This window comes from Aspergillus ambiguus (genome assembly GCF_047715705.1).
Source record: "Aspergillus ambiguus strain CBS 117.58 unplaced genomic scaffold BDV59scaffold_6, whole genome shotgun sequence".
NCBI lineage: Eukaryota > Fungi > Ascomycota > Eurotiomycetes > Eurotiales > Aspergillaceae > Aspergillus > Aspergillus ambiguus.
This window is the reverse complement of record NW_027395519.1, coordinates 723162-750567: the sequence shown is the minus strand read 5'-3', so window position 1 is coordinate 750567 and position 27406 is coordinate 723162. Positions and strand designations below refer to the sequence as shown.

The 27406-nt window shown below is 51.1% G+C and overlaps 8 protein-coding genes across 8 annotated transcripts; 3 read left to right on the top strand and 5 right to left on the bottom strand.

Annotated features, from left to right (window-relative positions):
• Positions 1-1016: 1016 nt before the first annotated feature.
• BDV59DRAFT_173235 (SH3 domain protein) lies at positions 1017-4099 on the top strand. Its single transcript, XM_073688856.1, has one exon. The coding sequence runs from the start codon at positions 1517-1519 to the stop codon at positions 3557-3559; it is 2043 nt and encodes a 680-aa protein (XP_073550597.1). The 5' UTR covers positions 1017-1516; the 3' UTR covers positions 3560-4099.
• A 64-nt stretch (positions 4100-4163) lies between these two features.
• BDV59DRAFT_144913 (OPT family oligopeptide transporter) lies at positions 4164-6911 on the bottom strand. Its single transcript, XM_073687250.1, has 2 exons — positions 5922-6911; positions 4164-5868 (listed from the first exon to the last, which is right to left on the bottom strand). The coding sequence occupies exons 1-2, from the start codon at positions 6783-6785 to the stop codon at positions 4330-4332; spliced, it is 2403 nt and encodes an 800-aa protein (XP_073550596.1). The 5' UTR covers positions 6786-6911; the 3' UTR covers positions 4164-4329.
• Positions 6912-7551: 640 nt separating this feature from the next.
• On the bottom strand, positions 7552-9146 carry BDV59DRAFT_144909 (D-isomer specific 2-hydroxyacid dehydrogenase family protein). The gene is made up of 2 exons (XM_073687248.1): positions 8237-9146; positions 7552-8173 (listed from the first exon to the last, which is right to left on the bottom strand). The coding sequence occupies exons 1-2, from the start codon at positions 8754-8756 to the stop codon at positions 7665-7667; spliced, it is 1029 nt and encodes a 342-aa protein (XP_073550595.1). The 5' UTR covers positions 8757-9146; the 3' UTR covers positions 7552-7664.
• A 911-nt stretch (positions 9147-10057) lies between these two features.
• BDV59DRAFT_173229 (uncharacterized protein) lies at positions 10058-10630 on the top strand. The gene has a single exon (XM_073688855.1). It carries the CDS (start codon positions 10203-10205, stop codon positions 10536-10538), a length of 336 nt encoding a protein of 111 aa, XP_073550594.1. The 5' UTR covers positions 10058-10202; the 3' UTR covers positions 10539-10630.
• Positions 10631-12113: 1483 nt separating this feature from the next.
• On the bottom strand, positions 12114-16868 carry BDV59DRAFT_173227 (WD repeat protein). Its single transcript, XM_073688854.1, has 7 exons — positions 16621-16868; positions 16343-16531; positions 13957-16236; positions 13465-13908; positions 13165-13411; positions 12860-13110; positions 12114-12803 (listed from the first exon to the last, which is right to left on the bottom strand). Exons 1-7 carry the CDS (start codon positions 16699-16701, stop codon positions 12297-12299), a joined length of 3999 nt encoding a protein of 1332 aa, XP_073550593.1. The 5' UTR covers positions 16702-16868; the 3' UTR covers positions 12114-12296.
• Positions 16869-16972: 104 nt separating this feature from the next.
• On the bottom strand, positions 16973-20658 carry BDV59DRAFT_173225 (Sfi1 family protein). The gene is made up of 2 exons (XM_073688853.1): positions 20401-20658; positions 16973-20334 (listed from the first exon to the last, which is right to left on the bottom strand). Exons 1-2 carry the CDS (start codon positions 20462-20464, stop codon positions 17168-17170), a joined length of 3231 nt encoding a protein of 1076 aa, XP_073550592.1. The 5' UTR covers positions 20465-20658; the 3' UTR covers positions 16973-17167.
• A 128-nt stretch (positions 20659-20786) lies between these two features.
• BDV59DRAFT_173223 (uncharacterized protein) lies at positions 20787-21233 on the top strand. The gene is made up of 3 exons (XM_073688852.1): positions 20787-20885; positions 20942-21037; positions 21097-21233. The coding sequence occupies exons 1-3, from the start codon at positions 20820-20822 to the stop codon at positions 21115-21117; spliced, it is 183 nt and encodes a 60-aa protein (XP_073550591.1). The 5' UTR covers positions 20787-20819; the 3' UTR covers positions 21118-21233.
• On the bottom strand, positions 21234-24763 carry BDV59DRAFT_173222 (isoleucine--tRNA ligase ILS1). The gene is made up of 2 exons (XM_073688851.1): positions 24283-24763; positions 21234-24158 (listed from the first exon to the last, which is right to left on the bottom strand). Exons 1-2 carry the CDS (start codon positions 24712-24714, stop codon positions 21354-21356), a joined length of 3237 nt encoding a protein of 1078 aa, XP_073550590.1. The 5' UTR covers positions 24715-24763; the 3' UTR covers positions 21234-21353.
• Positions 24764-27406: the final 2643 nt, after the last annotated feature.

The following is a 27406-nucleotide window of genomic DNA, read 5'->3' as shown; positions in this document are numbered from 1 at the left end:
GCATAGTTCGAAGTGGTTTGCAGGGCAGCCCCATCGCTTAGCGGCCCACCGGCATCCACCGGGCGTTTCAGCCTTCCAACAGTTGATGAAGACTAGAGCCAAGCCACCAGTCCCTGTTGGACAGGGTCGGCATCCACCGACCGCGGATGGGGCGCAGTCAGGGACGGAGGTGAATCGTCTGATGGTCAGCTGCGGGTAGCGTCCTCGCATGTACGCAGGACGGAGTAATGATAATATTACGCAGGAGTTGATCGCGATTATCACAACGTGGAATTCTAATCTTGTCACATGTTTCGCAAATGATAGGAAACCAGTCCCGAGGAGCTGGATCACGGATGAGAAAGGGCATGAATGTGGTGTGGCTCATCCCTTGCGATCACGATTCATGGTTCCTCCCTCGCTGGAGATCGCAGCAGCAAGGACGTGATTTGTTGATATTGTAATCGGCCGAACTTAGGTGAATTTGGGAAAGCATGCGAGGCTAGGCGAGGCTGGGATTATTCTTATGAACATAAATAACTGTGGGAAGGATTCCTGCAGGGGTGGAGGACGCTAGAAGAACCGACAGGAGAGCGGGGCTCTTTTAGGAGTTGAGGAGGGTTCATCACATTCCCCCATGGCGATTTCCACAATCACCGGGCTGATTACGGACGGATGATGGGACAATCTACTGTGTGGTGCTACTCGAAGCATAGTGTTGATATAGTACCATTGATATACGTCGTGTAACTATAGAAGAGTCGAGGGGATCTTAGATAATCGGAAGGCCCGGATCAATACGTGTTTCTTACCAGGAACCGTATTTGTCCCCACCAATAGACCCAAAGAACAGCGGGGGACCCCGGACTCTTCGCCCCAGATGGTTAGCGGCGGTCAGCCTGATTGGTGGGAAGCCCCGCTCGGGTACATCGATCTCATTTCGTTTAGGTTCCTCGTGGTAATCTTACGGAGATCCACCAAGGGTCTCGTTTGTCCCTCTCGCGTTCATCAACTTCGCTCCCTCTCACACACGCTCTCTCTTCTTCATCTCCCTCTCGTCTTCTTTCCATCCTCCTCCCTGTCCTTCTTTCATTCTCTTGAGCTTCTTTCAATCCAACGGGGCCTGGAAGCCCGTCGTCCTTCTTTTCTTCCCTCCCCCTTCTTCGCATTGTTGACATCGGGTGTGGTCCCCAGCCCCTCTTCCACCCCCCCGACTGTCAATCAAATTCCATTCATTTATCTTCAATCTATCCACATTCCTTGACGCGCTTGCGCTTCTTTGCTCCAGAACGCGGCTGGTCATTTAGATCCCGTTCCAGACCGACGATCCGTTTTCTCGATTTATCGAGAGTCCGATCGTCGATTTGAAACTTGTTCGGTCGTGGGCAAGCCCCTTGCGACCACCACAACACAAACAACACTTCCCTCCTTTCATGCTCCTCGTCGTCAACAATCTCTTTCGACAACCCACAAAGCTCTTCAATTCATCCAATCTCTCGACCCCTCGAAAGGCCTCAGTGGAGGTGTAAACGCCATCATGGTGCATGCCCATGCACACCGAGACCATGGCGCTGGCTTGGAGGAACGACAAAACGTTGTCTTTGTAACCGTCTCGGCTGATTTCGACGGCCCCGTTGGTGGTTATATGACCGGTGAAAAGCCAGATACGGCGCCCACTATGGGTGTTGGAGGTGCCGTCCGACAGACCCGTCCCTCGACCGAGGAAGAATCAAAGACCACCGAAGAGTCAAAGCCGAAGACCACCGAAGAGACGAAGCCGAAGACCACCGAAGAGTCGAAGCCAAAGACAACCGACAAGATCTCCGAGATCACCACCGCCAATGAGGTCAACACGAAGGCGAACCCAACGGAGATTACCACCACCAAGGCCGGGCCTACTCACACAAATAACAACAAAAACACCCAAACCGCCTTGACAACCTTTTCTACTGCGACCTCATCGACGTCTTCCAACAATGATGTCGAAAATGCTGGAGTCACGAACGGTGCCTCATCTCCGACAGCTTCATCCGTCTCGAACGCCGGTTCCGAGGGTATCTCGGGAGGTGCGAAGGCAGGAATTGCCATTGGTGTCATTTTAGGCGTGGGCCTCATTGCTGCTTTGATCTTCTTCCTTGTCCGCAAGAAGAAGAAGCAGAGTCAACAGCTCCCCGAACCGGATCCATACAATGAGAAATCCTACATGTCCAACGTTCCCGCTCCACCGCCGAAGCCGCAGCTGCCTGTCGCCTCTACTCCGCCTCAGCTCAATGTTCGCCCTATCACTCAATTTGCCCCTGATTTGACCGCCAGTCCCAGTATGTCTGCGGCTCTTTCCGGCGCCGCGGCTGGCGCAGGCACTGCTGCTGCGTCGCGCAACCTGACTGGAAATAACCCATCGCCGCCTCACAGTCCGCCGTCTGGTTCTAGCCACTCGAACCCATTCAGTGACCCCGTGAATCCTTTCGGGAACCAGGCAGAGACGACTTCTCCTGTCAATGCACCAAGCGCTCCTGGTACTGAAGCAGCGACATCTGCATCGAATGTCGCACCTGCAGCCGCAGCTGTGGGTGTTGCCGTGGCAGGCGCCGCAGCAGCCGGCGCGGCCGCTGCTTCAGGATCGAAGGATAACGATGATAAGGATTTGCCGGGCCGGCCTGTAAGTGAAACTTCTCAGGATCTCTCGCAGCCAGGCCCTACCGTTCCTAGCCCTGTCAGTGCGGAAGGGGTTCCAGCGTCGCCTGGTCCTGCTGCTGTTGCTGCTGTCCCAGCCTTTGGACCCGGTGGCCCTGGTCCGTCTCCTGCGCCGACCAATGTTCATCGTGTACAAATGGAATTCAACCCCTCCATGGAGGATGAAATGGAACTCCGTGCTGGTCAGCTTGTGAGACTCTTGCACGAGTATGATGATGGATGGGCACTTTGCGTCCGGCTTGATCGCTCGCAGCAAGGTGTTGTGCCTCGTTCTTGTCTCTCCGCTCGTCCCGTTAAGCCCCGCGGCCGCCCTCCTCCGGGAGTCGGACCTGGTCCCGGCCCTGCCCCTGGTCCATACCCGCCCAGAATGGGACCGAACGGTCCTCTTCCTCCTGGAGCTATGCCTCCTCCGAACCGCTTCTATCCTCAGGATGGCCGGCCGATGTCTCCGGGTGGCATGCCTCCGGGGCGCCCAATGTCCCCGGCTCGTCCTATGTCTCCTGCTCGCCCAATGTCCCCGGCACATCCTGGCTACTCTGGACCGCCACCCCCTCGTCCGTACCCGCAGCAGCGCCCGATGTCTCCGGCCCAGTTCCCTCCTGTTCCTCGGTCACACTCTCCCGGTCCGAGACCTATGCCCCCGAGGTCTATGAGCCCTGGTCCATACGGGCTCCCCGGTCTTCAGAGGCCTGAGATGCCAGTAAACCAGCGGAAACGAAGTAACAGTGCGGGAGGAGCCGAAGGCGGTTTCCCACGCCCCGCAGGGTCACCTGGACCTAGTCCCCTGGCACCTACAATGCCTCCTCCATCGGGCGCTCTCCCTGCAATCCCCGCTCCTGCTACAGCCCCTGCCGAGACGCCCGCTTCGGACAATGCACATGTCTAAACACAGTAAGCCATGGCCATTCATGTCACATATGGTGTGATTGTTTCGTGTACGAAGGGAGCAACTGATTGTCATTGCCGCTGGACGGAACGAGCTTGCTATGATACTGTGCGTCTGTGACGAATGCTCCGCCCGCTTACCGTACATTATACCAAATCCACCCGTCTTTCACTTTCATCCCCTTTTGCCTTTCGAATCTGTGTCTTCATTTTGCGCTTTTCTTCTGCTTCTCAACATTTTATTTCTCCGTCTTACACATCAGCAGCAAAATCTAAAAGGCAAAAAGATATCTGGCTCTGCAATAATGTTTAGCCTGCTGAATGTACTTATAACATGGCTGAGATGACGGATATACCCCCTTTTCATTTCTTTATTGTTCTTGTATGCACCTATATACACAGGGCACCCGAGCTCGGGCCTCTTCATCTTAGCACCCAAGAATTGCTTTCTGCATATGGTTCCGAGGCTGGCTCCTGAGGCAGCTCGCCCGTGTAAAGGGATAGCTTCAATATACGGATTACTGGTGAATGAACTATTTCCACTAGACGCCGCTGGCAAAATCCAACCCCAAAATTCCCGTCTGGGATGAGCACACTGAGAACGCGCCTACGTTGCTATAGAAATCGAAGTGCGTGCTGTCAAAAGGAAGCGTTCCGCGTGCATGCATTTTGTATAGGCCGGCTCATTCCGATATTCGGTTGTGGCACGTACGCCGTAGAGTACCTTCTTGGATAACAGTCCAAAGAGGTCATAAGCTCTATTCTATATATCTAAAAGTGGGCAACTTTCCCACTAGCCAAGAGAAGATTGACAATACTAATGATCCCTTCACCCAAGATAAGCCCCGAGGCCAAAACAACCACGCTTGACGACGCAGCGTCAGCGTCCGTCGTAGGTGCGGGCCCCGAACTCATCCTCTCGGAACCTTCTGTCGTAGATGCCGCAACACCACCGTTCTCTGAAAGCTGAGTCGGCGGAGCGCCTTCATCCTTCGCGTGTTTGCGCGCCCACCACCAGGCGATCACTCCCCCGATTGCTCTTGCCAGAGTAAACGACGGCTCGTTAAAGATCCCGACGGCCACTGCAATGCCGCCTGGAATCCAGTCCTTCCATCGCGCTGTGGAATCACGCCGACCACCGTTTGCGATTGGCGACGCAGCAATGATGCGTAGCACCGTCACGGCCACGAAAACGATGCCAGCGATCAACGAGGCCTGCCACGCCATTGGGGGCAAGCCCTGGCCCGTGACTAGCCGGGCTGTGAAGATCCAAACATAGGCAGTCGGGGTCTGGAACATCGGCCCCGGGACTTCGTAAACATTCACGTACATCTTGTACACGGCGGTTGAGAGCACGGCCCCGACGACACTGCCGATCATCTGGCCGTAGAACTGGGCCTTCGGACTGGCACCGAGAATATGGCCAGTCTTCAAATCCTGCATCATGTCTCCGGCTTGCAGAGCACCTGACTCAGATACAGCGCCGGCGAGGAGGTTAGTGACAAGAGCTGTGCGGCGGGAGAAATGGGAGGCTGGTGTTGCCAGTGAGAAGAGAAGCTGTGTCAGCTTGCTTATCCCTGAGACAGGGTTGAGGTCTGTTTCTCCCAGTGCTCTGACACCCATAACGGACAACAGGACCGCTAACAATGTGGCGAGGCAGGAAAGAAGCGGGGATATCACATCCCCGAAGACGATTTGCATGCATATGACGTTCAGTAACAAGGTGAGAGGAAGTAGAATTGTCACGGTCTTTGTTGATATGAGTTGCGACGGTGGCGCGTCTTGTTCTTCTTCACTAGCAGCGCTGTCCCTCGTGCCTGGTGTAGTAAGACTGCCCGAGATAGAAGGTTCCTCAGAAATCGGACTTAACGCGGAATAACCGGTGTATGACCGGCGTTTGAACGAGACTGGACTCTTAGAGGCAATCCAGCGTCCTGTGGGACTGGACAGTACTGAATCCACGATTTTGGGCGAATGATGGATTGCTGGCTTGAGAACGAGCCAACTGAGGCTGACGAGCGAATCAGCGAGCATAATAGCCAGTGATACCCATACAATCCAGCCTTTACTTCCATTTTCCCAGTTATCCACATTGCCAGGGGCCCAGCCGCGAGCCTTTGCTAGCGGAGACAGAATCCCCCAACCCAACACAGCGCCAAAAAGCATATGCATACAAGTGGCGGGCCCCATTATAATGCCCTGACCAACATATGCCGGCGATGGGTTCAAGGTCCATAGCCAGTTTCCGGCGAGTGTGACGCCAAATATAGGAATTGCGCGGACTTGAGGCACAAAGTAGGAGAACAAGGTCTGCATATATGAGTGAACGCTCGGGGAGGGAAGTATATGGAGCCAGGACTCACGTAGGCGCCGGAGACAGCAAACGCGCCAACCAGCAAACGCATCTTCGACCGCCAGTCTTTCTTTTGGTTGTTTGCGTCTTGAGAATTAGTTTTCTGAAGTAGAGTCCCACTCTCCTCGTACTCAGAAGATGGTACGCCGGCCTCTTCCTCTTCATCCCGCCGTACTCCGAGCCGCGGCTTGGTCTTCTCTTTGTTGCCACTTCCATGCAACACCCTCAGCATCAATGCTGATGCCGTCCCACTAGGGAATTTTAATTTCTCGCGGACAATAACTTCCTTCCTTAACGGCACGGCAAACACAACGCCGAACAGACACACTCCCAGACTCCAGACGACCAGCTTCCAGAAGTTCAATTTCAAGGGACCGCCTTCCCCAACACCGCCATCCTCGGAGGGCCCGTCATCACCATCCTTTATGAGGAACTCCAGTGCCGGTATCACCCCGACAAACCCACACCCCAACGGCATTGTTCCCACTGCTCCTGCTACTGTTTGTATGAGGACATTTTCGATCGGGGTGAACGGATAGGATAAGTATTTTGACAGGACCTTGAAGACCGAGAAGCCTATCAAGGCCGATGGCATAGCCATCGTACTGATCCAGCCGGTTTGCAGACCGAAGTAGGTATTGGAGAAGGTAATCAGGGCGCCGATAAGAAGGCCCACCAGGAGCGACCGGGAGGTGAAACTCTGCGGGGAGGTCTCTCTGGGCATCTGGTGTCGAGAACCGGAGATATAGGTCGAAGCGTCAAGTCCTTCGCCATGGGAAATGTGCCCATGATATTCACTAGGAAACCCAGATGGGGATTCTTCTGCGGCCGTCCTACTCCCGGGACGACCGCCACTCGAGGTATTGCCGGCCATTATAGGTTGATAGGTTATCGGTCTGAGGCACTTAGCTCTAAACCAACATGTTCGATGGAACTATAGTGATACTTGATCTCAAGATGTTTGATGAGCCATGATAGACGACCGAGTAATGAAGCAATGTGATCGAAGGAGAGATGATGCGGAGAAGAGACGAACGGATCACACAGATTACTCAGCATTGATAAGATAAACCTTGTCCTTTCCTATTCAGGTAATCTTATACTGCCTGGAACTGATGTCCTTTTGCTTGCAAAACATAGCAGCAAGATGTGATAGTCGCACTCGGAATTAAAGCATCCAGCGTTCATAGCATGAATTGTACGAAAACGCAATGTTACCGAGCATTGAACCAATATCCGAGTTCCCCCTTTCTACATCTTCACACCTACGGTACCTACGCTTCCGTTTCCAATGCTTCGAGTCTTACCAGACACAGGCGGGCCCATGTATCTTAGGACCGACACGAGGTATTCTTGACTTTTGCTGAATACGACGACCAATACGTGTCGTATCGTAATAAGGAGCCCGCTGCCAATGATCCCCTTTCCTTCCTGATGATGTGCCAATATGGACCGTGGAATACACTGAGTGCTTCGGACATGCGCTCCCTTGGGCCTTTTTTTTTTTTTTCCAATATGACTCTGTGTTCTGTGTTGAAGGGCAGGCCGTATTAGTGAATAGCTAGAGGCAGTACCAACCTACAAACCCTTCTAAACGTACTATATCACAACAGGGATAGAGGCGCTTTTGGTATCATCACAGTCAATTTTCTTTCTATCAGGGCTTAACAGTTGACTTCTCCATAAATAGAGTGTACAAGAACGCAGTTCCTTGAAAGCACTGCGTAAGGAGACGTTCGGTACCTTGTGGTCACTAGCACACAACGTTGATGGGCTCTCCTCTAGCCCACCCTTCAACAGCCTTCTTCAGCAACTGAGAGTATGTGTTTACTGTCCTTCGAGACAACCAAGCAAGATGAGGAGTAACCACCAGATTTAGATCTTCCGTGCCCTCCTTCAGTAGCGGGGAACTATCAGGCCCCGCAGGTTCTTTATAGAATACATCAGTAGCAGCCCCGGAGAGCTTCCCTTGACGCAATGCCTTCACTAGGGCCTCTTCGTCCACAATTCCACCACGCGACACATTTACCAGCACTGTGTGAGGTGACATTGCCTCCAACTCCGGTGTTGAGATTAGATCGCGAGTTGATGAGGACAAAGGAACGGCGATAAAGAGCACCGTGCTTTGCCGGATCACTGTATCAAAAGGCGTTCTTTCTTCATTGCCGGATCCGTTCTGTGCACTGGAGATTTCGCTGCTTTTGCGACTAGATATAAGCACCTTCATCCCAAGACCCCTTGCCATGTTGGCTATCATTTTCCCTGCAACCTCGTTAGACGTTGCTGTATGTCCCATACTCATGGCCATGTCGGTATTGCACTTACCTACGCTTCCGTTTCCAATAATCCCTGCCACTTCCTCCTGACAGGTCAGAGGAGGCGTCCCATCCTTCTCAAGCATTTGATACATCAGGGTCTTTTGCCGAGGCCATTCGCCAGCTCGCGTCTGCGCATTCAGACTGGCCATTCTCCTCCGTGTCATAAAATATAGTCCCATCGCATGTTCTGACACAGTTGATGTATTTGCCGACGGACAATTGCTAACCACAATGCCTCGTTTCCTGCACGCGTCCAGGTCGATGCAGTCGGTTCCCGCCGCCACGGCCACGATGAGTTTAAGATGTGGCGTTATCTCCGGAGAGAGCGTTGTTGCATCAATACGCAAGGCAGATAAGACAAGTACAGATGCGTCGCGGACACGATCATGGAGGTCCGCAAGCGAGGTCTGCGGGTAGATGGTCTTGGTGTAAGTCTGCGGCGGGGGAAGCTCCATGTCAAGCGCTTGAACGAAATCCCCCTGCAGGAAGACAACATGATGGTGGTTCATTGACGGTTGAGGATCCATTTCATTAACTGATCAGTTAGCTTTATGCGAAAAATTGGCAGGCTATGTTTGTCAACATGCATGATGACTGTTTTTCTGCGGCTTATAAAAGAGTAAGGCACCCCGCGCGCCTTGTCAATGACGCTTTGTGGGTCTTATCAACGTCTTCATATCGGACCTCTTTGTATATGTCCCAGAAATTCGTCGCGATGCGTGACTTCTGATTGTCTACACGATGTGCATTAAACCATGCCAAGTGTAGTTCTCTACCATGGTTTTGTATGAGGACTGTCAAGACCTCCAGTTAATCCTCTGGGAGGCCGATAAAAGGTCATAACAGGCAACTCCAACACAGTTTTATCAACCATCCAGCGCACTTAGCTGTATAGGTTTATATTTATTAGAAATCCTACGGTTTCTCAGCATAATGGCTTCATGCGTATGCTGGAACAATGCTTCTGCACAGTGAGAGTGCTGGGGAATACCAGCTGTCTGGAACATGAACCTAACCTCACCATTAGCACGCAGTACAGTCATCTGGAAATACTAATTGACATACGTATTCAGAGACGAATCCTACAATATACAAGGTGCCCCTTTGAATGTTCGACAAGGTCCGATAGACAATAATCCAGGAACCGACCTCATTCACTACGAAGTCAACCTAGTTTAATGACGAAGAAGATGTCTGCGCTGCGAACAAGGAGAACCAAGCAACCCTATGAAGACCCGACCAATTTCAGGGAGAATCCAGTCTGGAAACCCTTGCATCCAAACGTTCATCCCTTGGCCCAAGCCCCAGGGCAAGCAGCAGCAAGAGAATTGATGATCTACATGCAAATGGGACCTAACCGAAATTCTCCTTCCTTTTCTCCCTAATTTCCCAGGATGTGCATACCAGGATCTACCCTAGCCGACTATCCAGTACAACGTCCCCAGCGAGAGCACATAACTACCACGAACTCCTTCATTCCGGACTCATTATCTCTAACTAAGGGGCAACGATGAGTATGTGATGGAGACCGCGAACAAGGGGAGCCGTGTTTTTCTCGCGGCCGGGAATGGGATGCATACATAAAGGAGCCCCAGTGAATGACCCCCGAGAAAAAAGTTCCAGCTCTTCTTCACCTTCTCCGATCCCATCCATCACGCAAGTCCGTTAAGCGAGACTTTTCTTGATACAGGACCAAGCCTCATCATCACTAGAGTCTCATTCGAGCAAACATAATGCGCTTCGCTGAGGTAAGAACGATCTACGGGCGTCCCGAAACATGTTCACGCTTCCTAACTTGCTTATAGATCGCCGCTGCCGCCCTTACCCTGGCGGGCACCACTCTGGCTGCTCAGCCGGTCGCCAAGGTCTCCCTGAGTGCCCACGACGTATGCCAGGAGGGCCAGCTGCCCAACCAGGAGTTCAAGACAGAGCCCATTGATGAAATTTCTGTCACAAAGGACTCCTGTACCAAGATGAAGCTTGACCACACAAAGGACCTCCAGGTCATCTCGTACAGTGCCGAAATCAAAACCGTGACTCACCCTAGCAGCCTTGTGTGCGAGGGTGTTGGCATTTACGCCAATGAGTACTGCCAAGGCGAGGCTGATGAAGTCGTCGCTTGGGAGTACGACGAGGTTACTACCCAAAGCAAATGCTTCAAGAGCCTCCCCTTCCACGACACGAAGTATATTTCCATGAAGCTCTTCTGCCAGGAAGATCCCGCTGGATACGATGGTGATGATGACGCTGAGACTGTTGCTGAATTGGCCAAGCAGAAGGCTGCTGCGGCCGCTGGTGGCCAGTCTTAAAAAAGAGGTCTGGCCGGAAATGGAGGTTGAAACCCAAGCGGTCCAATGGATAGAGTTTACCAGGTTCGTGGGAGGTAGCGGTAGGCTTGTGGCTGAAGGAAATTCCATGTATTAGTGAATATCTTCAAATGGTTCTATTTTATCTAATTAATACTTCAGCATATTATCGTTGATACTTCGATATGGGAGCTATTTTGTACACTTGTACAGTGAGATGTCCGTAATATCATTGTTGCATGTCAACATCGATAGTTTGAGCTTTTCCCAGCCCATCTCATCAACAGGCTCAGCTCCAATTCCTAACATGCGTCTGCTAACGGAACAATAACGCATCTAAAAATACCATAATGGACCTCAGCATGGTAACATCAAAAAGTTAAATAGCTCCATTGAAAGGGGAAGAAAAAAAAAACCGTAAGACCAGTAGACTTGGCAAAGAATGTGTTTGCGGCCCAGCCTTTTCCCATGTCCATGGTTAACCACGTCCTGGAATGTGAGTATGTCTCGTCTACTGTACACACAGAGATCATGAGAGGTAGGAATGTTGTTATACGTGAGGTACTGAAAGTATAACGCTGTCAGCGTCTTCCCTGCCATCTAACACTATTCTCAGGGTGGCTACTGAGTGAAAGAAAACATATAAGGAGTCTGCGAGATGGTGTAGAAATAGGCATCATCTTTCATGGTGTCGACGTCGCCTCCTGCTCAGTACTTTCTATCCCGCCTTATCATAACTGAATTGAGACATACATTCCAGAGTACCCCTATCAGCATGCAGTGGACAAACGTAAGTCAAACGGCTCTCTCCAAGCTCGAAAGGATATGGCTAGTCAGGCTAACAACGAACAGCTTATCCCTCTCGCCTTGATATTAAGTCCTTGTGCTGTATCAGCGCTTAGCACAGCTCGCGTCTGGGCGAATTTCTTTCCCTCTTGCCCAGCTGATCAGGATGATGGCGGTTCCAATCTACACCTAGATGAGCAGTTCACGACTGCCGTCACCATAAAGGCAGATGTCTGTCAAGAAATCCCGGTACCGCTGTCATACAAGGCAGAGGTAGACCACATCACCATCGACGCCGATCTATTATGGAAAGAATCATTGGATAAAAAATGCAGAATCAGGGTCCATGAGCTGCCAGGATGCGGTCAGAAGCCCCTACTCGACGAGGAACTGAAACATGGAGGAACTGTAAGCAGTTGTCGGCCAAGGATATTCACTTCATACTCTCAAATCTGGTTGGAGCTGTCATGCATGAAAATCTCAGAGCTTCCACGCCCCTATACAAACATGGCTCATGGGAAAAATGTTAATGTAAATTCCACTGTACCTCATAACGGTACTACGTCTTGGAAGAGGATGCTGCGGAATCGTCGTGCTCCGCTTCCGATTCTTTGAGGTCGCCAGGGCCTGGGGCCCCTCTTATGCTTTTGATGTTTGATGGTAGCAATGTTTTCTTTTTAGGTCCGCGTGTTGCTCCAATTACTTATTCGGTTTCTTTCCCCTCCCTTGGAGCCATGTATAGGTAGGTAGGTATGTCACAGCCTACACAGAGATAACCAGAGAGTTGATATTGAGCATGAAAAACATTATTGAAATGCATAGCGACGTTTGTATATCTATAGTACATATAAATATGGGATAGGCCGAAATAAGGCTAAGATTGTTTGACAGATGACGACGAGCAGGTGAGCACGAAACATCGTTAAATCTATCGCCTGGTGTAAAGACATACTCGTTGTAAGGCGACTATGCGGCCTAGAATCCAAAACTGTCCAGCAATGAGTTGGCATCTGGCTCATGAAACACAGTTGGTGGCGGCTTAGGTTTCTGCGGTGAAGCAGGGGTCTCAGGGGCCTGCAGCACATCGGTTTTGATCGGCATATCCGCCACGACGAGACTGCTCCGTCGTCGAAGCATCTTCCTATAATCCACAGCGTTCTCATGCATTTCCATGGCTGCATCATGCACTGCATGTGGAGAAGATATCCCCACCAGAAACTCCCAGTGACGCACCAGATCCAAGGCAAGAAGGTCGCAGCCCATCCGGTCATACAGTCGAGCATTTCGTACGACAAACTCCCATTCCGACCGGGCTGATACTTGAGACGCACCCTTTAACGTCTGTAAAGTCTTCTCGCGCAACTGCTTGTACAACACTACCAATGCTGGATCATTAGATAGGTATGACTTCGCGTGTAGCGAAACCATCCCGGGGCTTGCTGGTGAAGATGGTGTCGATGATACCAGGGCTTCAACCGGAGACTGGTTGCGTTTGTTAGTCGAAAACACTGAAAGCGAAGTCTGTGTATGTAGCTTACAATCAATGAGCGCACAGCCATGTCACGGCGACCGAGCATCCAAAAAGCCCATGAAGCCATCCATCGGTTTCCATCAGCAGCTGCTTCAGGTAGGACTGTTTCTTCGAGTATCTCCTTTAGAACAGGCCCATCATCCCCCTCGTAGGCACGTGTTATAGCGATCGCAAGTTGAAGATCACCCAGTTTGTTCAGACAAACCATAGCGGCATCGCGCAACCGATCTGCAAGGAGGAAAAACGCAGCGGCATATTCTAGAAAGACGTGAGAACAGGTTCCTAGAGTTAAGAAGAGGTGGCGATTATTACCAAATCTATGCTTTCCGAGCAGAGCGTACGCATTTTTCATAGCCGATGTCTTCCATCGCGCTTCTGTGAAGTCGTTTGCGAGTAATCGCTGGGTAGCCCCTTGTTCTCGGTGCCAATGAGCCATCCTCCAAAGGCCCTGAAGGATATTCTTCTTCTTAAGGGCGAGATAATACAAGGTGCAATCGATCGGATTCTTTTCTTCTGTCTTTGTGTATTCGTTCCGTGCAACTACTTCCAGTTGGGCACGCTAGTGAAACGTTAGTATGGAGCCAATAGGACAATTGAGCTGGGACGGCTTACAATAGCTGCAGGCTCTGACAACCACATGAACATCCCACTCTCTCGGGCTGATTCCCAGAGCACCTTGCCCCCGAATTGTCTCGATGCAAGATCCAGAAGGATATCTTGGCTGTCGCTATGGAAAGCCCACACGATCTCTCTCCATGAAACCGTATCCTTGTTTGCAATACCCTGGCTTCTTCGTAGCATGTGCTGACGAAAGAAAAGCAGGTATCGGGCGGCATTGTCATCCATCGAACGTCGATGCTTCTCAACAGTAGCAACGCACTCAATAGTATCTGCCAGCCGGAACTGTTCATGACTGGAAAGTTGGGGTAGAGTAAATCGAGCGAGGTTTTCATTCAGCGCGGCCGCCGTGTTTTCGTCCACGACAAATGTTTCGTCTTCCAGGTTAAGATCCGCATATGAAGAATGCAGCTCTTTGTTGGACGCCTTTTGCAGCGTCTTTAAGATGTTAGTTGTACTTCAGACACAACGGTCGGGTCCACTCACGTCATGATCAACATAGAAGTCCTCCAGCGGCATCTCCAAGAAACCATCAATGTCATCACCTTCTGTGTGGAACTTGAGTTTGCGGTGAAGGTTCATCAATACAGAATGTACCAAGTTTGTCTTGCCACTGAGAATACACTGAGCCAGAAATTGTGGATGGAACACGGGTAAAGGTCCGTTTAACCGCATGACAACCTCAAAAAGGCTCACGGTAGCATGGCCACGAGACGGAATTCGAAGATGAGAGACCAACCGATCAGTGGACTCAATCTCATTGTCATATACAAAAAGCTGGTTTCCGGCCCCAATAACGAGGTTTCCGTCACTAAGCCAACAAGAATCTCCAATTGGATGAGGCGTGAGATCTCGGATCCAGATTTCGCGTATTTGCGTCCAAGATGGTCTGGAGTCAAGGTAATCGTAGCGAAGCTGGGACAAAAGAATGACCTTATGGGGAAATCCCACCGCAAGAATCGACTGGTTATCAGGAGTAGAGGTCCAGTCAAGATCGCGAATAACATCTTGTTGAGAAAAGTGTTCTTCGAATTCGACCTGGGCACCGCTAGTATCCCAAATCGTCAAACGAGTACGATTCTCATCAACGAGAGCAGCTTTTCTGATGGAACTACCACTGGCAAGTGACGGGTTCTTGATACCGGTTTCGACAGTAGAGGTCAACAACCATTCGACGTGGCTGTTCTCCCTGTCAACCTTGGCTGTCCAAGTATGGATGATGCCATTTGCAGTGTAAGACAGCGCTATATCCGGTGAAAACTGATCGAAGAATCCAGACAACTCGGCTTTAGGGCCCGCAGGGTCAACAGGTAAGATGTAAGACATGTCCTCCTTGATCCCCAGGTCGAATGCGCAGAATTTTCGAATCGAGCACCCACGTCCGTCGGTATCTCCATTGGTCTGATTCTCCGAAGCGGGTAGACGAATCTCCCAGGCAATTCCGTTCCTGTCTGCCCCGATTGTTGCTATATACACTAATTCCGAGGTGCTTTCCGGGGCTGGTATAGGCAGGACACAAAGCGGTTTGCTTGAAAGCTGAAAGTTTGCAGACGCAAGCTTCTTAGCGTGAAAGAAGCGAAGGTCCCAAACGGATATTCCATTATGGTGGAGGTTGACCAAGAAGTCACCGCTTTCGACGACACAGCTGCGGTGGATATGCTCATCTGAATACAACGAGCTCTTGCGAATAAGTGCCGACCCAACGCCTCTCCGTCGCTGACCCCAGATCAACGCCTGATTGTCATCTGTGCGCGAAACAAGCGTATTTCCTATCGCATTGCGAACAATCTTCTTTATAGGGCCGATATGTCCAGTCCATGATGCCTTTCGTATCATCCGCTCTTTGCGAGGGGCTGGGTCGAATAAGACATCCACATGCGAGTCGAACCATTCGATTCTGCCGTCAAAATGGTGCACCAGGATAGACAACGAGTCACCCTCGCTAGCACTCTGGAATGCACACATCTGAACATAATCTTCCTCCGTGGAGACGCCGGGCATGAAGGAGAAATCGAGGCCCTCAACATGGAGGATATTGAACACATTCAGCTCGGACTTCACCTTGGAGCCAACATCCTCAAGCGCCCAGGCAGACATATGTCCATGGTCATCAATCATGACACAGATTTCTGGACTCTTATTCGCGACTTCGATTATGTGCTCTAGGGCATGGTTGCCTTTGTTCCCGGTACTTCGTTGAACCGCTCGTTCGGTCGCGAAGCGGAAGTCCCGGCTGTCGACCACGAATCCGTAACGACGCGACATATCCTTTCTGTCCGATGTATGCCTGGGCTGAACGGCGGCAGCCATATCGAGTTGTGTCCATAGCTGCAAAGCAGATGGGGCATGATGGTCTATCGTTGCCCATACTCTAACCTTGTTGTCCGCACACCAGGTATAAAAAGCGTTTTCCATCGTTTGCTCGCGGTGGTGGGGTCTGCGCCAGTGCATGCCTGTCACGATGGAAGGATGAGGGAGATACGACACTTCGAACCGCACATCATCGGCGCCAAACGACAATCGCCTCCATACTTTGACTAGGCGGTCGTAGTTTCCAGTTGTAACAACCAAGGTGGCATCTGGGGAGAATTGAGCAAATTTGACGGGATTCGCAAGCTTCTGCTTCCACACGCAGCGTGGTGTGTCGTTCAAAAACCACAGAGTGAGGTGTGAATTTCCCAGGAGCAGCTCGTCGGGGGAACCCCACGACAATGTCCGAACCGGCTCGTTGTCATCTTCGTTGCGAAAGGTATGGACCAGAGACCACTATAGTAATTCAGAGGATCAGCCTTATCGTTCTCGCGAATACGCAATCCCTGCCCTCTTCCACTCCGACTAAGCAATTTATTCGAGTCATCCCAGGGAGACGGACCTTGAGCGTCTCGTGTTGTATCCCGTATGGTTGGTAGATGAAAACATCGGGACCTCCACACACAGCAATTTTGCCTGAAGCTTCATCGATGATCACAGCTTCCAGGGCATCGGTATCGTCGACGTAAATTGTTTGTAGGAGCTTATGCGGACCGCCGAGGATAACCAGAGCATTGCCGGAGATGTACACCTAATGCGATAGACACGCGCCAGACCCGATCAGCAAGGATTCGAAAGATTTGGAGGAACCAGAAGAATGTTAGAGATATGTTTTCTTACAACAACTCGAAGACCATCCCACAGCGCCGTACTGAACGACTGGAGCTTCACTGGGGGCCTCCCCGGCAATACCGCTCGCATAGAGGCGGTGGTGGCTGAGGTACGACGCTTCTTGCGCAGGAAGACGGGGCTACACCATTGCTGAGCAGATACCTAGCGATAGATAATTTCGCGCTTGTCGCCGCAAGCAAGCGGAGCAGTAGGCGTAACCAGAGAGCTGTAGGGAACCTGAAGTTGGAAATGGGAGGGGGAATTTGGCGGAGGGAAGTTCACCTGATGACGGAGTTTCCGCCTTCCCGCGTGTGACTTCAGCATCCCGTGCCAATCAGGCCCCTCTATGCACACTACGGGAGTTCAGAGACTTTCTATATATTCATTGCTTTCCTTCTATCGTGGCCCGCTCAAAGACTGTTTTGCACAAAACAAATTGGGTATCGTCGAAAATATCCAACCCCAGCTAGAACAACGGGTTGCCAGACAAAACATGACATATTTACAATGAACTATAGGGGAGCAACTACCCCAAAACTAACACAAAGCTCCTTAATTACGGCCGTCGATTGCCCGATCTTCTACCCTCGGTAGGTGACTCCGGCTCTTCATCCACAAAACGAACGCTTGTAGCCATTGAGCTACCTCGGCCAGTGGGCGCACGCCGGCTAGAGTTGGTGCGCGGAGCAGTAATTCCTGCACGTAGAAGCCGGCTAGCAAATGGTGTCTGCAATGGAGTTGCCGGAGTGGTTGACACCTGCGCTAGTGTTCGAGCCCGTGCAGCCCGTTTCGACGGTGAAGTCAGGTAATTGGGCGTCAATAAAGGCGTGGTGCCTCGAGGCTGCGAGTCCGGAACAAAGTCGGTGACCTTAAATGGAGTCTCAATTTGACGTTCCCAAGGATCAAAGATTGATGGACCAGTTCTCACTCCAGATGTTCCATCATAATTTTTGGAAGGACTCAAAGGGCCTGGTAAATCACGGGCTTCTAGCCCCAGTCGCGCCTTTTCCACCCAGTGACGGAACATGCTGCGCGAATGTCTTCTTAGGCTCCGCTCCCGCATAGAGTCAGCAGTCTCCAGTGTGCTTTTGATTTGAAACACACGAAGACTGAGCTTGCGAAGCTGAGAATTCGCCTGACCCAGCATATGTACATGATACACACGATCGGCCTGTTGCTCTAAGGTCTGGCACTGAACAAGTGCCTCGGCCAAATGGATCAATTGTCTATACGCAGCTTGCCGGAAGTGGTATAAATCGGCATCATGGCAATCTTGAATCTGCTTTGCAGTCTTCTCATGCCACTGCGCAAGAAGCTCAAAAGCGATATCCAACAACTTCCTTCGGCGAAACTGCAAAGCTTGTTGCTCTAAGTTGGCAACATGGCTGGCTCTGTCATGCAATGCGGTCAGAGCTTTGGCAGCGAGGTTTATCTTGATCATTCTTCGAGTCTTTGCATACGCATCTTGGCGACGTCGCTTAGTAGAATCTAGCGTTGCCGTATGCCATCGTTTGATCGATTTTTTGGTCACAAAATAGAAGTGTGCATTGCGCGCCCACGTCTCAAGCTTTATCACTTGTTGGTGCTTCGACCGCCAGGCAACAAGAGATTCTTCCAAGAGCCGCGGGGCGTAGAATTCAAATGCGACAAACTCTCGCTGGCGTTGGAGCGCAGTCTGATCTCGCCAGCGTAATAGCCTGGACCGTAGGGTTTCTTTGTTTTGATGTTCCTCGTGTATCTCTGCATGGTCGAGGAGGCGGGAGTACGTCTTGCGGACATTTGTCACAAAATTGGAGAACACGTCGCGTGAAATACGTTGATCTCGGATGCGTTGCATCAATCGGAACCTCTCAGCCAAAATCCATTTATACATCGTTTCCATCTTTAAGCGTTCCTCGATGCGCGCAGTAAGGGCCTGGCAGCGAAGAAGATCATTCCAGATAGTCCAAGAATTGCGCATGACCCTCCGCCGATCAAATTCTTCTGCTTGTTTGAGCATCTGAATACGCTCCGCCCACTGGGTAAAAGACGCTTGAAGGATGTGGTTGTCGACCATGCCAGAGACGCGGGATGCAGCAGGAGCAAGCCGAGACTGGACTCTCCATTCGTGGAAATGCATTTCTAGAAGTTGCCGACGCTGCATGGATACTGCTCGCTGGTCACTAGACACGATGGCCTTGGATTTTTGAGACAAGATCTGCAACGCCGAGCCCAGTGCAAATCGTCTGTTCTCAACGTCTATCTCATGAATACGCTCTCTGTTCGTTCGGAACTTCCGTAACCAGTACAGTAGAGCACGTCTCTTTAGACAGAAGTCATACCACTGGGGAGCCCGGCGTTCACAGAAGCACCAGAATAGCTTCCAATAACCATCATGCTTTGTTTTCTTGTCGTAAAACGTAGCGGCTTCCTCCTCTGCCTGCTTCACTTCATGGACCTTCTTTTTCCAGATATTGAAGGGCCGTCGTAAACCAAAACGCTGGGCTTTTAGCTCATTGACGGCAGTGATTTCCCGCCAAGCGTTGAAGTATTTGACACTGAGGATATGCTTCCGTGCGGCCGAAGTCTTAGCGACTTCATCTGAGGCAACCTGTGCCCAGTGAGTGAACGCCTTGGTGACTAAGAATAGATCTCGAGCACGCCCAGCACGCTCCTCTAAGTGTTTGAAGAATCTCTCTGTTTGCACAGCACGCCGCTTTTTCTGTATATCGGACAGCCACGTTTGGAAAGCCTGACGAAGTAGTGTGAGCCTGTCCCGATTGACAGCGACAACCTCCATATGTCGATGACTCTGCCGCGCTTGAATGGCCTTTTTGAGCCATTGCGTAATAATACGTCTGTTGATGGCTCGCTGGCGATACATATTGAAAGTTGATGCATCACGGAGCAGATCCGACAGCGAGGGTCGATACAGCATCTCCAGGGGCACCTGCGGTCTCTCCAAGTCACTATCCCCTTGGGAGGATGTCGACGAGTCATCCACATCTTCGTCCGAAGCCTTTGAGCTCCTCGAGCGGGAGTTGAGCGACCGAGCTTCGGCAATCCTCTGAGACCGATCCCGGTCGACTGCAGATCTGGCTTGCACCCCATTAGAAGGAGGTTCATCTTCGGGCTGTTTATTTTTCTTTGATGAATCCATCCCATCAATCAGGCGGCGACCAACATCTATAAATTGTGCTATCAATTGAGTTCTGTTAAACGGCTCGGTGTCTCCTGTGGCTGCAGTCGCAGGGTGTGGCGTCCGTCGCGGCTCAAGGAACTCGGGTTTGCCGGTCTCCAGTCGTGATAAGGAGGAGCGCGAGCTCGGGCGATTTATAAAACTCCGTTCTGTTGGACCATCGCCAATATCGTATACCGAACTGAACGACGCTCGTCTTCGTCGAGTTGTATGCGATGTATCTTCGTTCAACTGGGAATAATCGCCCCTAGACCGTGAAGGCACATTCTCCGTGAATGTTTCATTGCCTTCATTATATTCCCCTATCTCAAGGACGATTCCCATCTGTTCAAGTAGAGTCTCAAACTTTTCAAAGAGGGTATCGCCTACGACATTCTTACTCCCCATCTTGAACAGGAAGCGCATACAGGCATAGCCCGGATCGGCATCCACGCCATGTTCTGCAATCACCTCGTCGTACACCTTGAATAGCACTCTGTACGGTAGAAGCGCGACCTCGGGGTCCTCCTCGGCGCGAGAGACGATCTGGTAGAGAAGGCCGACATCTGGTGGGCGGACAAGCAATCAGTCAGTGTCACTGGTCACTAAAAAGCTAGCAAAATAATACAGACCTTCATCTGAAAGTGACGGGTCTTCGGAGGACAGAGGTCGACTCTGCAGGGGAACGGGAGGCATCGAAATGTCCGCGACCTAAGGCGCGTTTTTCGCAAATTGATCATGGAGGCGGAACACGAGATCAGCCATCGCTCGCGAGGCTAAGGACTGAGTAGGATAACAGTGGCGCGTGCAGTATGGGGCCAGTCAACGGAGCTGAGCCATATATTATGCACCACCGACTCGAACTGAAACAGCAATTGGCGCTTCTTGTGGTGATGATTGTTTTCTATTATGTTTGGGTCGCGCTGGCCCCAAAACGGAATGGCGCTGGGGCGGTCAGCTGATTTCTACATTAGGTAAGCGTATTGCGAAAGGGCCGCTCTCTTCAACAACTCGCATTGCATCATCTCAAGGAAGATCTAACCAGAACAAAATGCCAGCAACACGGACGCGGCCCGTTGAGAAATTTGCAAAGGCCACGGCCAAGTGCTCTGCAGAGGCAAGTTCATTTCACGTCCAGCCACCAGCAGGAATGCAGGCTGACCACGGTCATAGGCCGCCGCGTATGGCAAATGCATTGTCGCCGATTACAATGCAGTGCACAAAGATATGTGCGCCAAAGAGTTCATGCAGCTGAAAGATTGCTTTTTGGTATGGCAATGCCCCTGCAATTTATAGACAGACGTTCTGACCGACTGTTGGTTATGCAGGCGGCATCAAAGAAGGTGTGACCGTTCCCACCTAGTATCCAGGGTGTAAGGGAATTTGCATGGTTAGGCGTTCTGACCGGCTGGTCTATTTGTACAGTTATGAAGCTATAATGAATTCATACAGCATGAAACAAAGTAGTGTAGATATTTATGACGAAAAGCTAGCACTACGTCTACTATATCAACAATGGGATTTTTATGCCGTCGTTCTCGTGTCTTCAAACATAATCACCGTCAAAAAGTCAAAAGGAAAAAGTCTAAAGTTTGAGCAAGCGCAGCAGGAAAGTCGCCTTCTGTACTTCCTGCTCCTCCTGCATGATGATGCCTACCTGCTCGCCGCTAGGGGTCTTCCCATCAACCACCTCATACCGCTCAACCGGCCGGCGCACCGCCTTCTCGATGAGGCTGGCCTGCGTCTCGAAGGCTTGACTGATGCCGATGTTGTCCGGGTCAGAGAGAACAACATACTCCATCTTCACATCATCAGTGGGCACCAGGCCAGCCTTCTTACGAAGACGCTGCAGGCGGTTGACGATCTCACGACCCAGTCCTTGCTGGGCCAGCTCGGGATGGATGCTGACATCCAAGATAGTAAGGACATCAGCATCGGTGTTGGGCTCCATATCCTTCGATGACTCGTCCTCCTTCAAGCCACGCTTCACCAAGAGATCGCCCTCTACAAGCTCAATGCCATCAACTAGCATCTTCTTCTCGGCCACAAACTTCTTCACATCATCGCTAGTTAGGGTAGGCAGAGCCTTCTTGACCTTCTGGGCATCCTTCTTGAGCTTCTTTCCAAGGGTGGGCCAGTCGGCAGAGACACTGTACTGGACGTTGTATTTCTCCTCGTCAGTAGACAAGACGAGTTCTTGGAGGTTGATCTCCTCCAGAATATAACCTTCCAAGGACTTCACATCGTCCAGATATTGTTGGTCTTGGTGGATAACGACCAGCGTCTTCAGAGGAGTCTTCAATCCAAGCGAACGACGCTCACGAGAGAGTCGAGCCATCTCAATGACCTTCTGCATTCGAGCCACTCTTCTCTCAACGACCTCATCGAAAAGCTCCTCCCGCACCTCAGGGAAGGGAAGGAAGTGAACACTCCGGCTATCTTCCGGGCGCAGCGACTCAGGAATATGGGGGAGGAGACGGAGGTAGATGGTGTCGGTGATGAAGGGAGTGAACGGAGCAAGGCCACGGACCAGGATATAGAGGACCTCAAAGAGGGTGTTGAGAGCATGCTGGGTATCGTCGACACCATTCTCACCCTTCAGACGCTTGCGGTTGAATCTGATGTACCAATTGGTGGTGTTATCGATCAGCTCAAGCAGTCGAGGCACGACGGTGTATAGACGGTATCCTGCCATCTCCTCGTTGACAAACTTGAGCAGACTCTGGCAGCTAGCCAGGATCCAGCGATCCATGACGTTGGTATTGGTAGCCTCCGCCTTGGGGTCGAAAACATAATCGATGCCGTTGTTCTTCTTAAACAGGGCAGCTTGGCCCTCGAAGAACTTGTAACTGTTCCACAGAGGGAGAAGGACCTTGGCAACAATCTCCTTAACTCCAGATTCCTTGAATCTAAGAGGCTCCGCACGAACAACGGGGGAGTTGATCAAATAAAGACGGAGAGCATCAGAGCCATACTTTTGCATGATCAAGGATGGGTCGGGGTAGTTCTTCAGTCTCTTAGACATCTTCTTTCCATCCTCAGCGAGGACAATTCCGTTCACGACACAGTTCTTGAAGGGCAAGCGGCCGAACAAATGAGTGCCCAGGACAGTCAAAGTGTAGAACCAGCCACGGGTTTGGTCCAACCCCTCGGCAATGAAATCACCGGGGAAGCCCTTCTCGAACTGCTCCTTGTTTTCGAACGGATAGTGCTGAGAAGCATAGGGCATGCTACCAGACTCAAACCAGCAGTCGAAGACTTCGCTTACACGACGGAGAACACCCTTGCCTTGTTTGCTTGGGATGGTAATCTTGTCCACCTTATCGCGGTGGAGATCGGTGATTTCTCCCTCATAACCGCTGAGTTGCTTGAGTTCCTCGGCGCTGCCAACGGCCACAATCTCCTTGAAGTCGTCACTGACCCACAGGGGCAGAGGAGTACCCCAGAAGCGGTTCCGGGAAATATTCCAGTCGCGCGCGTTCTGAATCCAGCTGGCAAACCGTCTCTCCTTAACAAATGACGGCACCCAGTGGGATTCCTCAATACCCTCAAGCATCTTGGGGATGATAGGTCCAATCTTGACGAACCAGGCGGGGACAGCCCGGTAGATCAAGGGAGTATCCGAACGCCAGCAGAAAGGATAGCTGTGAGTAATCTGACTGTCAACAATCAGACGGCCGGTCCCCTTCAGGTGCTTGATGATCGCCTTGTCAGCGGCTTTGACATGCTGGCCTACGAAGTCCGAGACCTCAGCAGTATAGCAGCCAGTGTCGTCCACGGGATTAGGAGGGGCGCGCGTGTCGGAAATGACGCCGCCCTCAAGTCCGACCTTGTAATCATCTTCACCAAAAGCAGGTGCCTGGTGGACAATACCAGTACCATCTTCAGCCGTAACATACTCGGCATTCAACACACGGTAACCGTAGTCTTTGAACTCATCGTAGAAGTACTTGAAAAGAGGCTCATACTTCCAGTCTTTCATGGTCGATCCCTTAAATCGGTCGACGATCTTAAACTTGGCCTTCTTGGGATCCTTGTAGAGAGTGCGAAGCAGAGATTCAAGGATGACATAGTGCTTTCCAGAAGCCTCGTCCAGGATCTTGATGTACTCGAAGTTGGGGTTGACTGCAAGTGCAGTGTTCATGGGCAGGGTCCAGGGGGTAGTGGTCCATGCCAGCAGACACGTCTCAGGATCATTCACCAGAGGGAACGTAACGACAACGGCAGGATCCTGGACATCCTTGTAGTTTTGTTGCGCTTCAAAGTTGCTCAGAGGAGTGTTGAGGGCGGTCGAATAGGGCATAACACGGTACCCTCTGTAGACAAGGCCCTTGTCAAAGAGCTGCTTGAAGACCCACCAGACCGATTCCATAAAAGATGGGTTCATAGTCTATTTCGAGGGAAATGTGTGTCAATATGGTCCTTTCAAGTCCACGTCCGCCATTCTACGCATTCCAGGTGGTCGAACAGAGGAGCGGGGTGAAGGCGAAAGAAGCAAAAGCAAGATCACGAACCTTGTAGTCATTGTCAAAGTCAATCCAACGACCAAGACGCTCGATAGTCTCACGCCATTCGGCAGCGAACCTCATGACAATAGCGCGACACTCGGCGTTGTACTGCTCAATTCCCAACTTCTCCACGGCCTCCAGACCCGACATGCCCAGCTTCTTGTCGATCTCATATTCAATGGGCACACCGTGCGTGTCCCAGCCGAAACGTCGCTCAACATAGTGGCCCTTCATAGACCAGTAACGGGGAATAATATCCTTGATGGTTGAGGCCAGCAGGTGACCATAATGGGGGAGGCCGGTAGCGAACGGCGGGCCGTCAAAGAAAGTGTATGGTTTGCGACCCTGGGAGAGCTCGACTTGCCTCCTGAAGGCGTTGATCTCCCTCCATCTCTGGAGGATTGTTTCCTCCTCGGCAGGGAAATCAATGGACGACATGACGGGCGTGCGGTGCAGTCGAGGTCGTGGCGATTGAGGCACGGAGGGGTTGGCCGCGGGGTAGATTAAAAAAAGATGCAGCCGAAGTTGAGTCACCCCGCGAAAAATTGTGCCAAGCCTTGGAGCCTGAGGCACGACACCAACTACAAGATGGATCATGACTCAATAGGAAGATCTAGTAGGGCGTATGACCCTGAAAGGAATGCTATCACCTATTTATGGATAGGACAGTTCATTAATGATAGATAGTTGTATGTAACGGACGATAAAGAACATACGTATAGTGGACAGGAGGTGTGCCCTACAATCCGTCTCACCTCATTAAATTACTGATTCTTTTCGCCTGCTGGTCACGTAATGCCTTTTTTTATATTTTATTTTTGATACAAACGTAATAACTACGTTAGTTACAATGATTTTAGACGTTTGTTAGTGGACCAAGTATACGCGGCGTAGACCGCAGACTTCGCGGATATAGGCTGTTTCATACCACTCACCTACGATGTTATAGAACCCGCAGCGAGATGTCGTTCACATGGAGGGGAAAACACTGCAGACGCTGCTCCCCTAAGGATAAACCTGATCCCTATCAGAACACTCTTCATCAAGCCGTTACCTGGATTCATTTCCTCTACATGGTCTATATCAACATTTTCAATATCTCACAGTACCACATTCCGTGTGGCTTGCGTACAAAATTGAACCAAGCATAAGGTCCAGTTTCATTGAATGAAGTGGCGTTAGGCCCCCTGCAGAGGCTACATATCTAGGGCGCGCCCTATTCCTCCTCGTCATCATCGTCATCGTCATCCTCCTCGGCTTCAGATACCTCCTGTCCAAGGTCCTTGAGGCGTTTCTAAAGAATGGCATTAATAACTTCACTATCGGCAGTTCAGGGGTCAATCTTACCTTGTCCTCATTTCTCTTGGCTTCCAAGTCTCCAAATACAATGAGGAGATCTTCGAGTTCGGATTGGGCGGCCTGACGGGCTTCTTCCTTCTCTTTCGTTTCAGACTTAGCCTTCTCCAGCTCTTTTTGGACTTCCTCAAGAGCCTTGCGAGCCTCCTCCTGCTTCTTGGCTTCAGATTTGGCTTTTTCCAGTTCTTTCCGCATGTCTTCAAGGGCCTTGCGAGCCTCCTCCTGCTCCTTGGCTTCAGACTTAGCCTTCTCCAACTCTTTTCGCATTTCTTCGAGGGCCTTGTCTGATCTTTTCGTATCATCCTTTGTCGTGTGTGCTTTGCGCTCTGCCTCTTGGACCTGCTTCTCTAGCGTAGAGCACTTAGTAGCGTACTCCTCCCGCACAGCTTCGATATCTTGTACAGATTTCTCTTTGGCAGAGGCTAGTTCTTTCTGTAAGCTATCATTCTCAGACTTGAGCTCTTCGAGCTCCGTCTCATGTCGCTTTTTGCCTGCATCAAGCTCGGACTGCAGCTTGTGAACCGTCTCATTGAGACTGGAAACTTCAGCAGAACGTTGCTCTTTGCCACCTTCAATCTCAGAGTGCAATTTCTGGACAGTCTTATTGAGTTCGGATACTTCCGCTGCATGACGGTCTTTATTCGAATTCAGCTCGGACTGGAGGTCCTGTATGGTGCCCTGCAGGTCCAAAACTTCGGCCACATGCTGGTTCTTAGCATTATCCGCATCCGACTGCAGCGCCTGGACAGTGGCATTCAGGCTCGTCACCTCACTTGCATTCTGATCCTTGATACGCGCAATTTCCAACTCAAGTGACCGGATTCTCTTCTGGAAATCGGCCACTTCGGCCTCATGGTGCTCTCTCACTTTGTGACTCTTTCGCTCGTAGTCAGACGAAGTTTCTTTCAGTTGCCTGTCAATGGCACGAAGCTGTTCACCGTGTTGCTTGAGGAGCTCATTTTTAGCATGTTGGTGCTGTTCTTGTAATGCAGCCAGCTCCTGCTCATGACTCCTCTGCAGCGCCTCATGGGCCTGTTGGATCTTAGAGGCCTCCATGGTGTTCGATTCTTTCGTCTTCCTATGTTCGAGCTGTTCATGCTCAAACTTGTTCTGCAAGATAAGAATATCGGACTCGAGCTTTTGAAGCGTCTGGGCTTTCTCTTCCAAGTCAGCCTTCAGCGAATCAACCAGTTCCCGCGAAACTCCTCGCTCAACACCATTGGTGATGACCGAGATCTCCAGTCCGGGTTCGCGATCAATCGCACGGATCAAGCGACCAAAGTTATCCTTGAGGAAATCGACGAACATTCGGTCAAAGAAAATTTCCGGGAGGCCTCCCTCGAACTGACCGCCCACGGTTTGCGGAAGGACTTCAAAATCTCGTACGGCCGGTGTCTCCCGAAGTTTCGTGATCTTGTCGATGTACTGTTCACGTCCAAGCTGTTCGATCAAAAGCTTGTGGAGTGTCTTGCGAGGGATTGGAGAGTCCTTAGAGGAGAACTCATAAACAATGCCAAGCAGAACTGTGCAGAGGCCCGATAAAAGCACATTGGAGACGTTCCGATGCTTGATTTCCTGCAATAGACTCTGAATGCTGCTCCCCTCCCCAAGAAAATCGTTCACGGCATCTGGTTCTTCGAACAGCCAACCACATAGCAGCATGAGATATCCCAAAGAGATTCTTTCGTCATCCCCCCGCTGCATGCCGGTTATCAGGTTGCCCAGGATCGTCTGAATGCAAGTGATGACTTCTTCGCCATTTTCAGCATCGCCC

What these genes read in the sequence shown, in the direction of transcription:
- BDV59DRAFT_173235 (XM_073688856.1), top strand. Translation starts at nt 1,517, where the DNA reads ATGGTGCATGCCCATGCACACCGAGACCATGGCGCTGGCTTGGAGGAA.
- BDV59DRAFT_173229 (XM_073688855.1), top strand. Translation starts at nt 10,203, where the DNA reads ATGAAGCTTGACCACACAAAGGACCTCCAGGTCATCTCGTACAGTGCC.
- BDV59DRAFT_144913 (XM_073687250.1), bottom strand. Translation starts at nt 6,785, where the DNA reads ATGGCCGGCAATACCTCGAGTGGCGGTCGTCCCGGGAGTAGGACGGCC. An exon ending in TTGCTGTCTCCGGCGCCTAC is followed by an intron (nt 5,869 to 5,921) that starts GTGAGTCCTGGC and finishes TCATATATGCAG; the next exon opens with ACCTTGTTCTCCTACTTTGT.
- BDV59DRAFT_173225 (XM_073688853.1), bottom strand. Translation starts at nt 20,464, where the DNA reads ATGCCTCCCGTTCCCCTGCAGAGTCGACCTCTGTCCTCCGAAGACCCG. An exon ending in CCCGTCACTTTCAGATGAAG is followed by an intron (nt 20,335 to 20,400) that starts GTCTGTATTATT and finishes TCCGCCCACCAG; the next exon opens with ATGTCGGCCTTCTCTACCAG.
- BDV59DRAFT_173227 (XM_073688854.1), bottom strand. Translation starts at nt 16,701, where the DNA reads ATGCGAGCGGTATTGCCGGGGAGGCCCCCAGTGAAGCTCCAGTCGTTC. An exon ending in GGGATGGTCTTCGAGTTGTT is followed by an intron (nt 16,532 to 16,620) that starts GTAAGAAAACAT and finishes CTATCGCATTAG; the next exon opens with GTGTACATCTCCGGCAATGC. An exon ending in GCTCGGAAAGCATAGATTTG is followed by an intron (nt 13,111 to 13,164) that starts GTAATAATCGCC and finishes ACGTCTTTCTAG; the next exon opens with AATATGCCGCTGCGTTTTTC.
- BDV59DRAFT_173223 (XM_073688852.1), top strand. Translation starts at nt 20,820, where the DNA reads ATGCCAGCAACACGGACGCGGCCCGTTGAGAAATTTGCAAAGGCCACG. An exon ending in CGGCCAAGTGCTCTGCAGAG is followed by an intron (nt 20,886 to 20,941) that starts GCAAGTTCATTT and finishes CCACGGTCATAG; the next exon opens with GCCGCCGCGTATGGCAAATG. An exon ending in AGCTGAAAGATTGCTTTTTG is followed by an intron (nt 21,038 to 21,096) that starts GTATGGCAATGC and finishes TTGGTTATGCAG; the next exon opens with GCGGCATCAAAGAAGGTGTG.
- BDV59DRAFT_173222 (XM_073688851.1), bottom strand. Translation starts at nt 24,714, where the DNA reads ATGTCGTCCATTGATTTCCCTGCCGAGGAGGAAACAATCCTCCAGAGA. An exon ending in ACTTTGACAATGACTACAAG is followed by an intron (nt 24,159 to 24,282) that starts GTTCGTGATCTT and finishes CCCTCGAAATAG; the next exon opens with ACTATGAACCCATCTTTTAT.
- BDV59DRAFT_144909 (XM_073687248.1), bottom strand. Translation starts at nt 8,756, where the DNA reads ATGGATCCTCAACCGTCAATGAACCACCATCATGTTGTCTTCCTGCAG. An exon ending in TATTGGAAACGGAAGCGTAG is followed by an intron (nt 8,174 to 8,236) that starts GTAAGTGCAATA and finishes ACGAGGTTGCAG; the next exon opens with GGAAAATGATAGCCAACATG.